Source organism: Idiotropiscis lumnitzeri, chromosome 10 (assembly GCF_059441095.1).
Source record: "Idiotropiscis lumnitzeri isolate Australia: NSW breed Sydney's pygmy pipehorse chromosome 10, RoL_Ilum_1.0, whole genome shotgun sequence".
NCBI classification, from domain to species: Eukaryota; Metazoa; Chordata; class Actinopteri; order Syngnathiformes; family Syngnathidae; genus Idiotropiscis; species Idiotropiscis lumnitzeri.
The window spans coordinates 18,507,032-18,519,408 of NC_142400.1; the positions used below are offsets into that span (position 1 = coordinate 18,507,032).

Below are 12,377 nucleotides of genomic sequence, written 5' to 3' on the forward strand. Positions count from 1 at the left end.
CGCTAGGGTTCCCTCTGGCCAAGAGGGGAGTGAGTGGAGAGTTGGTTTCATTTTAGCTGTGGCATGTAGTGCTGTGGAAAAAAAAACTATGTATTTTTGCATGATGATTCATTTGTCTTATTTTAGGTAGCTAAAGGAGAATCTACATGCATGGCCGGGGGCTCTTACCGCATTAGCCTCATTGGCCTCTGGGCTGAAGATTATGGGTAACCTTATAAACCGGCCCAGCTGCCTGGGCCAAAAGTCCAAGCATGTGCGATCGGATGAGGACTTCCTGAAGGAGTGCTACCAACGGAGGAAAGAGTGGCATCCTCCTCAACATGGGCAGGATAAGAACAAGGACAGTGTGGTGGAGACAACAAAGGAGGCACAAGAACTTCTTCACAAGACGGACGAAGGAACTCATACACCAATTTCTGACAAACCTCTCCAGAGCTCCCCTGCCTCTACAATCAGGAGTACCAGTACTATGGATAATGCTTGGCATAATACACCCTCTCCGATAAAGACATCACGCAATGGGACACTTACAAGAAGAACCATGCCGCCAGAGTTTTCAAGATCTCCCTTGGCTTACCCTGACAAGACTGCTGCAGAAAGGAGGACTAGTTTTCAGAGGCGAGACTCGAGAGAAGGGAGTCCCTGGTCCTGGAAGACAGTGGCATCACGGGAAGTGACGGAAGTGACAGAGGTGACAGAAACGATCGTGACTGAGATCGTGGAAGTGACAGAGTATCCAACAGGAGATAAGGGAGGGGACCCCATAATCACAAGAACTGTTCGAGTCCTGAATGGAGTTGCCCAGGAACTTGCTGAGGTTGATAGAAAAGAAAACTTTTCACCCTATTAAATCACATCATTCCATCCATTTCATCCCTTTGTTTTGTCACTAAATTAACATTCTCTCTTTTAAAGCAATGCTTGGTCTCAGTGAACGTGGCCTCATGTCCAAAAAGTATATCTAACAACAACTTTGTTCACTTCACAGCTCCAAGGTGATGGACACTCAAGCTCTGATCAAGATTCCTGTGTGGATAAATGGAAGGTATGTTTTACCATTTCGCAGTAAAAAAAATATCTGACTCTGCTTTCCATTCAATTAATTTCATTAATGTGGCCACTATTATATCTTGTCTCTTGTATTTATCTTATGACTTCCTAAAGGAAACCACATCGACATTGGCGCTACAAAACATATCTACCAATTCTGAGACGTTTCTTCAAAGCTTAGAAGCTTTGCTGACATGGGTGTGTGAAATAGAGGAGCTCACAACTAATCAGAAGCCCCCATCTTCAGAGGTCAAAGTGGTGAAAGCACAGCTTCAAGAACAAAGGGTTTGTTTCTCATCACCTCATTTCACACTCCATAATCATATCCAGTTGGGAAACACACTAAAATAGTTCCGTTCCAGAAAGGTGTAGCAAGGTCAAACCCCTTTTGAAAAAGAAAAAGGAACAAAAAGCTCTGTTCGTTCAAGGGTGAGTGGGCAGAGTTTGTGACGACAATGAGATGATAATTCTTTGCCATTTCCAGGGGATTGAACCAAATTTCTCACCTTTCCACCTCAGCCATTGTGAGCTCTTCCGATGAGGTGAAACCTACCTGGCACTAATCAATTGCTTTACACATGAGAAGGGCAAAATGATGCAAAGATAGTAAAATATTGCTGTCGTCAAGCGTAATCTTATACCTCCAAATCTTTTGAATTAGATCAAGCTGCTCCCAAGCATATGCCAAGTGCATAAGGTGGGCTAGCCTCAGAGTGAGGGCCCTCTGGACCCCCAGTACTCAATATTTATGATTAAATACATTTCAACAGCGACATTTCCATGTTGACCTTTGACATGTGCTAAGTATTGTTGACACATTAAATCTTTCTGAGCATCACACTGTATGTTTTAGCTCCTGCAGCGTCTCCTAACAGACCGACGGAAAAGTATGCATTCTATGATGTTAGAGGGTCCTCGACTGGTGGAGGCCCACCCAGGAGAGGAGGGGGATCGGGCTAGGGTCAAGCTCTCTGCTCTCAAACAGAAGTGGGAATCCATACAGTGGGAGGCGGATCAAAGGTCAACCACTTTTACAGGCAATATCACACTTCAGCACACAAACACACACACGCACACCCCCACGCGCGCACACACATACGCATCAACACTTCCTATTCATTGTTTAACTACATTTTTTTTGTAGGAGGGACAGTTTGGAGGTCATTCTACCTAGGGCCCAACTCTTCCAGGAGGGCATAGACAATTTGCAGCAGTGGCTCATATCTATTGAGCAGGCCCTTGCTGAACTACGCAATGCTGAAAGAGTGATGCTGAATGTTTCAGAAGCCACAGAGAGGGCTAAGGTCCGAAGTAGAAACCTCTTCTACCTACTGTATTTTTCATTTACAGAAGCGATACTTGACGTGCAATCATTTCTTTTCAGGTATTCACTGATGAGATTCAGACTAAAACTGCTGAGCTTGCAAAAGTTCAAAAAACTGGTCACGAGCTCATGGAAGTGATCTCAGGTATTAATAATAAGTTACACCCATCATTAGGATTTGATGATGAATGCTGATTTAACAGTGACCTCACATTTTTTTTGTTTTACATTCCAAATATAACGGCAAGAAATTAAAATATGCAAAGAATTTACCCTGCAGTTTTAGCCCCAAATTATACATTGTAGACATGAACACATTCATATACTGTACTTCCATCCATCCATCCATTATCTGAGCCGCTTCTCCTCACAAGGGTCACGGGCAGGCTGGAGCCGATCACACCTGTCTTCCGACAATAGGCGGGGTACACCCTGAACGGGTTGCCGGCCAATTGCAGGACATACAAATACAAACAACCATCCACACTCACAAACACACCAAGCTGCAATTCAGCTTACCAGTCAGCCACAGTCGGCCGCTTATACTGTACTTACCAGTGACTATTCGAAACTTGAGTGAAGATGATGATCAACAACCTGTATGTAATGTATGTAATAGCAACAGAAATCTTTGGGAAAAGTACAAATGAGCCACTTAAACATTCCACTGTCATTCAAACACTGCTGAAACAATTCTCCGCTAATCAAACAAACAAGGCAATTCTTGCACTAGTCCTGAATAAGGCCTCCTCGAAAATCAATCCCTCTTTCAACCACACACCCTCACTACAGTTCAATAAATGCAGTAAATTTCCCAAGTCACTATCCGAGAAACTACAGTAATTCATATCAGAGATTTCTCGCAAATTTTAATCTCATTGATTGTCTTGCATGAATATTCCCAACAAATGTACAAAAAAATAAATAAATACATATTATATATATATATATATATATATATATATATATATATGTATATAATTTATTTCTTTATATATTAGGTTGTTGTATGCATGTATGTATTTTGTATATATTTTTTTGTATTATTACCCAATGATTGTTGGTGTGACTGTGATTTCAGAGGAGGAGGAACACCAGGTGCAGGAGAAATTAGATGGACTCCGTATCCGATGCTCCGTGTTAAATTTGAGTAGTCTGGATATACTCCAAAGGCTGGAGCAGGCTCTGGAAGCCTCTAATCGCTGTACATCCAGCCAGGAGGACCTCCACCTGTGGCTGGGCCGGATTGAGAGAGAACTCTTGGGTGCAGCAGGGGCACAGACACATGCTGGCGATGCAGTTCTATGTGCAGCTGAAAGAAAGCGGGTAACACCAAGGGTTCACCAACTATAATGTTCCACTCGTTCGCAAGACAGCTAAGCAAATAAAAATGTAATAGCTTATTCACTTCAAATTTCACTGTTTACTTAATGCTAGGGGAGACCAAGTGGAGTTAAAGATGTCGTTACTTAAAGCAGCAACATGAGCTCATAGCTCAATGAATACAAATCTAGCATTACATTTTTGTGAGACAAAATAGCCGACGTTCTCAATTCACTGTTAGCTAAGTAACTGTAAAGTTCCATAATTAGTTAGGAAATTCTGAAGGACATTAAAATCATTTGGTTTGGGTGTTTGTTACTTTTATAAATACTATTTATTAAATAGGCTATTCTTATTCATGTTATAGTTGACTTTTTAAAAATCATTTTATTTTCATACTTCTCACAATAATGTAGGACTACATACAGGATATAATTTTTTATGCACTACAATAATGTAACCTTAGTTGTGAAATGTGTATATTGTATACATTATTTATAACATGATTTATTTATTTTTTAACCAATACATTTGTTCCCCAATGTTTTAATAGCTGGAACAGGCTGTAGTGAAAGAGGTCGCTTGGTTTAAAGACGCAGCGCAAAGGCTTGAAAAGATGAAAACTGTTCACCTGGATCCAGATCTTATTTCAGAACAACTCAATGAGCAGAAGGTTGTGAACAATGAACAATGCATTTAAATTGTACTGCAAAAGAGTTGCTTTAAATGTGCAATGTAACTAGTTCCTAGCACCTACAAATCTGTTTCTTTGTTTCCTGTATAGATTTTGGCAGTAGAAATTCTTCAACACAGGTTCAACATTGAGAAGATGGTAAAAATTGCTGAAATCTTGCAAACATACAGCGAGGAAAGTGAAGCACGCAATCTGCAGGTAATCTTTATTACATTTGATACCTTCAATGAAAAATGTGTTTTTAAACTCTCCTTTCATCTCTCTATGCAGACACCATTAGATGCCTTACAGGAACAATGCGCCACCACGTCAGCAACTAATTCCCATGGAGTTCTGCAACTTGAACATGCACACTCAATTCTTGTTCAGTTCTCAGAGGGCCTTGCTGAAGTTTCGCCCTGGCTGGAAGAAACACAAAGCCTTGTTGACCAGCTCTCCCCCAGCACGATTAGCTTTGAAGCATTCCGTGAACAACAAGACCTTTTACAGGTAACAGGAGCCTTCATCTCCACATTACATCATTTCACCATTGTTTTAGTTGTCTGTAACAAATGGACATTTTTTTCCCTTACATCCTGAAAGTATTGTACGTATGTGTTATGGATAACTACTTTTTCCTGTTGGCCAAATTTTAAGGTCCTTGAGTTCCTAAGATCCCAAATAACGGCTGTTCAGTTGTGTGCTCACAAACTAATCCCATGCCCTTAAATGATGACAATCATTCATCATAGCTCCTGGAGGGGGGGACACATAAGGATTGCGCACTTCCTAACCAGGTCCATGACAAAAAATACATTTTTAATTGGGGGCAAAATATGTGCATGTTTTTTAATCAAACCAATGTACAGAACAATATCTTAACATGTGTTATCACTCAAATGCATAAAATGTCCACTTTTCATCTAGAAGAAAAAAAATACTACGTGTTTTTTTCTCCCTGTGCAAGGGGCTCGCTTGCATAGACATTCCCATTCAAAGATGGCACAAAACTGTTGAACAGAAAACCAACATTAAATTCAGGAACTAATTTATGCAAATGTATCCAAAACTCAACTCACTTACAAAGCTTAATTTTATTTAAAATTTAATTATGTTTGTCATTCATAGGCACCACAGTGTTAGTAAATCAGTTTTGACCATTATCAACTGCAGTTTGGCGTAGTTGTAGTTGTGGTCCAACCCTTGCTCGAGAAACCAGGCCTTGATCATGATGTGCTCTCTAATTTCAGACCCATCTGCCTTTTATTTAGAAGAAAATCTTGAAAAAGTTCAAATGGATGAATATTATGTTCTGGAGGTTTTGCAGTCAGGTTTTAAGATGATGCAGTGCACAGAGTCAGCCCTTTTACATGTTTTTAATGATATCCTCCTGGCTAATGACACTGAAGACTATTTTGTTGGATCTGATAACAGCGTTCGATATGGTGGACCACAGTATTCTGTTGGCTCATTTACAGCACTAGTTGGGCATTAGTGGTAGTGCGTTTGGTTGTGGTAGTGGTTTAGATCCTATTTGGCAGGCAGGATTCTGAGTCCCACTCTCCCACTCTGTCGTAGGTCGAACCAAGCCTTAAAAAACTTGCTCTCGACTACACACCTCAAAAAATTGGAAATGGAATAGGAGAAAAAAAGACAGGAGGTGTGAAAAACCACACGAAACTACTACTACTCTATGGTGTTCCACTGGGTTCTATTCTTGGGCTCCTGCTGTTTTCACTGTATTTGCAGCCCATGAGTTCCAACTTGAGGAGGCTTGTCTTTTCTCAACATCCCTTTTTGAAACAGTAAGCCATGCCTTTGTTACATTTCGGCAGCATTACTTTGATGCAGACAACTCTCCTTCAAGCATCTCCAGTCGGTCCAAAATGCTCTAAAACTCAAACTCGGGTCGGTTCTTTTCTGTCTCCCTGGACATTTTAGAATGAATTTTAAGATGATCTTATAAGCTTGGCCTATTTTAAACACAATGTTTAACTATTTCATTCTTTTCCTCTAATGTTAAGGGTCTGAGAGAGTCAATAGCTGAGCATCGGCCATTGATCTCCCGATTATGCTCCTTGGCAAAACGCCTGTCAGAACTTAACCCAATTCAGGGAGAGGGATTTTGTCGCAAAGCTACTGAGGCTGAAGAGCGACACAGAGCCATCAGAGATCGTGTCAGGGAGACCGCCATTCTACTTGAAGAGTCCTTACCCAGATTCACTCAAGTAAGGTTTCACCAATTGCAAATTTAGGACATTGAAACATAATAATCTGATAACTGAATTAGTGATATTGAATGTAATAAAAAAAAGGTAAGAAGACAAAATGGCATGGGGTTGTTTGACTGAATAATTTAGTTTATCACAGCAGTACCCCTGGAGAACTGACAGGAAGAGGAAGTCAGCCAAACACCACGTCACCATTACCTACTACATTACAACATCACTCACCATTACCTTATCCTCACGAAGGTTACAGGCATGCTGGAGCCTATCCGATATATTATGAGTATGCATTCATTTCTAATTGAATAACTACTCCGTCTGAAATATATATATATATATATATATATATATGAAAATAAATTATTAGCACTATGTACTGCAGTCGGGCTGCACGGTGGAAGACTGGTTAGCATGATGGCCTCACAGTACAGAGGTGCAGGGTTCCTTCCTGTGTGGAGTTTGCATGTTATCCCTGTGTCTGCGTGGGTTTCCTCCGAGTACTCCGGTTTCCTTCCACATTCCAAAGACATGCATGGCAGGTTGATTGGACACTCTAAAATGTCCCTACGTACGAGTGTGAGTGCGGATGGTTGTTTGTCTTTGTGTACCTTGTGATTGGCTGGCAATCAGTTCAGGGTGTCACCTGTCTACTGACCCAAGACAGCTGGGATGGGCTCCAGCACTCTCCGCGACCCTTCTGAGGATAATGGATAGATGTACTGTAATCAGTGAGTCAGTTGCTGTACACTGCTCCTAATGTACAGCGGAACTCAATGGAAAGACATACAGATTTTCAGTCATTTATTTGCATAGAAAAATCAGAGCAAGAACTAAAATGTTACAATGACATAATTTCTCATTGACATAATAACACAACCATTCTTGTTCCTGCAGCTGAATGAGAGGATGGTTCTTATCAGAGAAAGTCTTGATCGCCTGCGCAGTCGCATCCAGACTCCAACAACTCTTCAGTGCTTGACCCTGAGGATTCAAGAGCAGCTACATGACAACAAGCACATGCTGTCTGAGCTGTCCAAGTTGGAACTCAGCCTCACAAATGTCAAGACACAGGCAGAAGACTTGCTGACTAATACACAGGCGACAGGGGTTACGTCCATTGGCGCAGGTGATAAACATTGGCTGAATGTAACTTCTTTTGAACGTGGATGTTGCCCTAAATCCATTTCACATGCTTTTATTCACATTATTATTCAACATTTATTGTTTCAATGCTTTTTCTTAACAACATATTTGCTTCACCCTACAATGCTAGCCATCCAGGAGCAAGCCTCGACTCTTTCCAAGCTGTTGGGCGAGACATATAGTCAGGTTCAAGAAAGGGAAAGCTGGTTGCTCAAACTACTGGATCTGTCCATGAAGTTTTGGAGAGATGTTGCAGATGTCACAGCAGCTATCAATAATGCTCAGCAGGCAGTTTTGGATCTCAATGCAAGTCAGACAGACTCCGAAACAATACGCCAGAGCTTAGAAACCATGCAGGTGAGTTTGGGAATTCTTAAGCCTCACATAGTTTTAATAAACTAAGTTTGACATAATTATCTTCTTTTGTTCTGACACCCAACAGACTCTCAGGGAGGAAACTGACACTTTACAAGGTGATCTAGACACGCTTGGTGTTCTTGGAATGGATCTGATGTCAGCATGCGGGGTCACAGACAAACCGGATGTCACAAAAAATCTGGACGAAGTAAACAATACATTGAAATGAATCAATTGTGATATAATGAGACTAAAAATGTGTTTGAACTTTTTCAGCTTTATTGCCTGTGGAACAATTTGAATACATTGTGGAATGAATGCCATGAGAAACTGGAGGAGTCCTTACAAATGGCCTTAAATTATCAAGACACTATGCAGGTGCGTATACGAATATTAATCTTTTGTGTTGAAGAGAGGAGCAAGTCCTAAATATTTTATGTTTATTCTTCATTAATGAAAATTAGTCCGATTGATGTTTTATATTACAGGGACTTTTTGAGTGGTTGAAATCAGCAGCACTGAGGTCAACAGAAGAGTTCATGGTTGGAACTGACCTGGAGTCAGTCAAAGAGCAGCTGCGAGAACTCAAGGTGAGTTCACTATGAGAGGACCACTGTGGCTTCCATGAGTTCCTCCATATGTTCTGTTGAAAAATTATTTAGGTTATGCTATTATAGCATTCGCATACAGTGGACCCCCTCACAGCACGGTTCGGCACCTGCAAATTAATTTATTGGTCTTTTTATTGGGTAAAACAAAAAGAAAAAAAACCTGTGAATTATTCACAGGTTTTCACTATCACGGGCCACTGCATATCTGTAGCTGAATAACTCTGTATTTTTTTTTCCTCAGGAATTTAAGCGAGAACTGTACCAGAAGAAGATTGAAATAGAAAGCCAAAACCATCGCTATGTGTGTCGATTGTCTCCAGGCTCAGAGCGCCCATGCTCAGTCTCACCTCTGAGCGACTTTCGACTGCGTTGGGACAATTTGGAGTCAGAGACTGTCAGCAGACAGGTGAGCATTTTAGAACATGTGTTCAGTTAGACTTTACTGAAGTAGTGAAGTATTTAACAGGCCAGGTTCCCTCTCATCATTGTCAGAGTCATTTCAATGCTGTGTGGCCTCTTACAAAAACTCAAACAATCCTTTCACAAATTTTGTCATAACTCCCAGTCTTAGTCCAGCTGTGTTCGCCTTCGTCATACCACAGTTTTTAAACAACGTGATGTTATTTATGGGGCGTGGATTAGCTGGAGGCAAAAACAACTACTTTTTTTTTTTTTTTTAAAAGCTGGTCAGCATATTTCAACAGCGTTATTCACGTTGGAATGGACACAAAAAAAACCCTGTCATTTCAGTGAGTATGTAAGTAAACTCATTGACCACAACCTGTAATTTTACTTAAACAAGTTGACTCTGACTAAACGTTAGTCACCAACAGGACGATATTTACCAATTCCTACTCCCTCACTCAGTTGATGGAAGACAAAACAGGACTGCCCTCTGTGCAATGGCCGGACATTTATGCCTACCTAATAGAAAAGCCGAGTGTTGACACCAAAAATAAAGTGAAGGCTTATAAATCATTAAAAGCCTATGACTACCTTATCGCCTGGACACAACTAATACAAAGTTAAGAAGAAGAAGAAGAAGAATCAGAAATCCCTTTATTGTCATTGTATTCAAGTGTGCAAAGAGATTAGAGAGCTCCCCTCTCCAGTGCAATACAACAATAATTCAGTTAAATATATAAATTAGATCAATAAGAGAATAGTTAGTGCGATGGAAAATAATACTGGATAGGATATATAAAAACACATCACGTTGCTGTTCTGCAAGGTAAGGGTGGTCGTGTGTGTGTGTGTAAGTTTAGAATGGAGATGGCTCTTGGAAAGAAACTGTTTCTCAGTCTATTAGTCCTTGATTTGATGCACCTGTAGCGCCTGCCAGAGGGCATCAGGTCGAACAGGTGTGAGTTTGGGTGGGTATTGTCTTTGACGATGTTGAGAGCCCTTCTGAGGCACCGGGCGGTGTAGATGTCCAACAGTGAGGGGAGAGGGCAGCTAATAATCCTTTGCGCTGTTTTGACCGTCCTCTGGAGCAGTTAACTTTAGTAAGCGTTTAACATGAGTGCAGAATATAAGAAGAAACAACCAAATAATGACTCACTTAAAGTAATGTCAGTCACAACTAAATCTATATCATTTTCTTGGCTGAAACTGATCAGACATTTCATGATTGTAGACTTCATGCTAAATCTTACCTAATATGAAGTGTGCGTTGCAAACACGAATGTTGTTGATGAAACTTATAGACCCTTAGCGGTAGCTAGCGGGCTTCACACTTCCCGCTTTAATGTCCGCAATCCGCATGTTGTCCTCTGTCACATCCATCTTTCCTCTATATTAGCAGCGTATCGGCAGGAAATGCTCAGTCATTCAAGCGGAGAGCTCATCAAAGTCACAAAACAACATTTACAGATTTTGGAACTCGTACACACATAAAGCACGTGACATGATAAGGGGCACCGACCATTTTGGATGTATGTGGATTAAGCCTTAAAAGTGTGCCTTATGGTCATGAAAATACGGTGTATATTTGTGTTCTCCCACTATACTTGAATTTTACCGAAAACTAGAAATTATCATGCAGTTGAAGTCTGACATTTCTGTTCTGCTTGCAGCATCAACTAGAGTGTGCTCTACTTGGTCTGGGGCAGTTCCAAAACACATTGGATGAATTGCACACATGGCTTGCCCATACTGCTGAACAATTACAGGGCAAAAAAACTATCAGCATTGACCTACAGGCTTGCGAAATCGAGCTGGCCAAACACAAGGTTGGTGATGAGATAATAGTAATCAGAATTCATTCAAATACCTGGAAAAGTAAATCTCTGGGGCAAATATCTCAGTCAAAAAAAGAGTAAAACCAAATCTCTCAGCCTGTAGAACAGTATGTCCAGTATCCTAAAAAAGTTAGGTTTTAATAAAATCTTTTAACAAAAATCTCTAACAAATATGTATCACGACTATAACACACCGACAGACAAAACCCCTGAATTTGCTTTTGAAATTAACTATGGTAAGTCTCTCTTTTGTTTTTTACAGGTCTTGCGTAATGATGTCATGTCTCACGTTTGCACAATGGAGTCTCTGAACCAGGCAGGCAAGGAGTTGCTGGAAGATGGGTCCGGGGACTGTTCACATGGTCTTCAGTCTCGTCTGGACCAACTTAGTGAAAGCTGGGAGTTTGTTCGTTGTGAAACTGAACGCTACCAGTTGGAGTTAGAGAACAGACTCAGTCAGGTATTGCGTTTTACTTGTACAGTCAGTCTAAAATTATGGGGTGCTGTTTATTAAGCGCCTCACACTGAAAATAACAGCACCATATTGTCCTATTTAGCTTCCAATAATATTTGTCAATTTAAAGATACATTATTTAGCTATTATTAACATTAAATGTTCCAACCAAAAGTCACATTTTTAATCTAAATTTGAAATTTTAACACAAATGTGAATGAATGAATGAATCAATCAATCAACTTATTGTGCGTGAAGCTATACTTAATTATTTTCATACTATGCAAATTCAAATTTCCAATAACTGGAAATATCTAAATAAAGTCTTGAGCTCAGGGTGTTTAATGTTAAAGAATGGTTAATAAAGCACTTTACTGTGGGAAATAGACTCTTGGAGATAGATTATGGTGATCATAACTACCTGAAATAAAAAACAAACGCAAACAATCAGAATCAGAAATCCCTTTATTGTCATTGTACTCAAGTGTGCAACGAGATTAGAGAGCTCCCCTCTCCAGTCCAATACAACAACAATACAGACAAATATATAAATTAGATAAATAAGAGAATAGTTAGTGCAATGGAAAATAATACTGAATAGTATATATAAAATAATAAATCACTTTGCTGTTCTGCAAGGTAAGGGTGGTCGTGTGTGTGTGTGAGAGTTTAGAATGGAGACGGAGAATGGAGAAAAAAGACAAACAAAAAACAAACTTAATTTGACATGTACTTGGAGTTTTTCTGGCCTTCGCAATATAGAGCCATATTCTCTTGTTTGTGCATGTCCTATTTTCCGCCCAGAGACTGGTGCGTTTTTCATCAATGTGTATTCATTTGTCTTGATTTCTGACATACCCACCGTGCATAGGCTGCATATGAACGCAGAAATACTAAAGACGCCTGATTCGCTGAGAACTAAAGCTGCGTGTAACGTGTTCTTTTTCTGAGACTTGCAATTTATATATTTGTCT

The 12,377-nt window shown here is 40.2% G+C and overlaps 1 protein-coding gene across 4 annotated transcripts in view; it reads left to right on the plus strand.

The window, feature by feature from the left end:
- Positions 1-12,377, plus strand: part of macf1b (microtubule actin crosslinking factor 1b) — a 36,233-nt gene that overhangs the window by 10,984 nt on the left and 12,872 nt on the right. For 2 of the 4 annotated variants that reach the window (XM_088305784.1, XM_088305785.1), the window contains exons 2-20: positions 127-817; positions 989-1,045; positions 1,165-1,335; positions 1,904-2,070; positions 2,195-2,354; positions 2,435-2,519; positions 3,456-3,700; positions 4,251-4,370; positions 4,482-4,589; positions 4,662-4,880; positions 6,395-6,598; positions 7,493-7,724; positions 7,872-8,098; positions 8,184-8,306; positions 8,375-8,476; positions 8,587-8,688; positions 8,951-9,115; positions 10,785-10,940; positions 11,212-11,409. In XM_088305784.1, coding sequence (XP_088161910.1) covers positions 203-817; positions 989-1,045; positions 1,165-1,335; positions 1,904-2,070; positions 2,195-2,354; positions 2,435-2,519; positions 3,456-3,700; positions 4,251-4,370; positions 4,482-4,589; positions 4,662-4,880; positions 6,395-6,598; positions 7,493-7,724; positions 7,872-8,098; positions 8,184-8,306; positions 8,375-8,476; positions 8,587-8,688; positions 8,951-9,115; positions 10,785-10,940; positions 11,212-11,409 — 3,456 coding nt within the window. In that variant the 5' untranslated portion in view covers positions 127-202. The remainder of the gene's footprint in view (positions 1-126; positions 818-988; positions 1,046-1,164; positions 1,336-1,903; positions 2,071-2,194; positions 2,355-2,434; positions 2,520-3,455; positions 3,701-4,250; positions 4,371-4,481; positions 4,590-4,661; positions 4,881-6,394; positions 6,599-7,492; positions 7,725-7,871; positions 8,099-8,183; positions 8,307-8,374; positions 8,477-8,586; positions 8,689-8,950; positions 9,116-10,784; positions 10,941-11,211; positions 11,410-12,377) is intronic. The other 2 variants (XM_088305787.1, XM_088305786.1) reach the window with 1 other exon arrangement.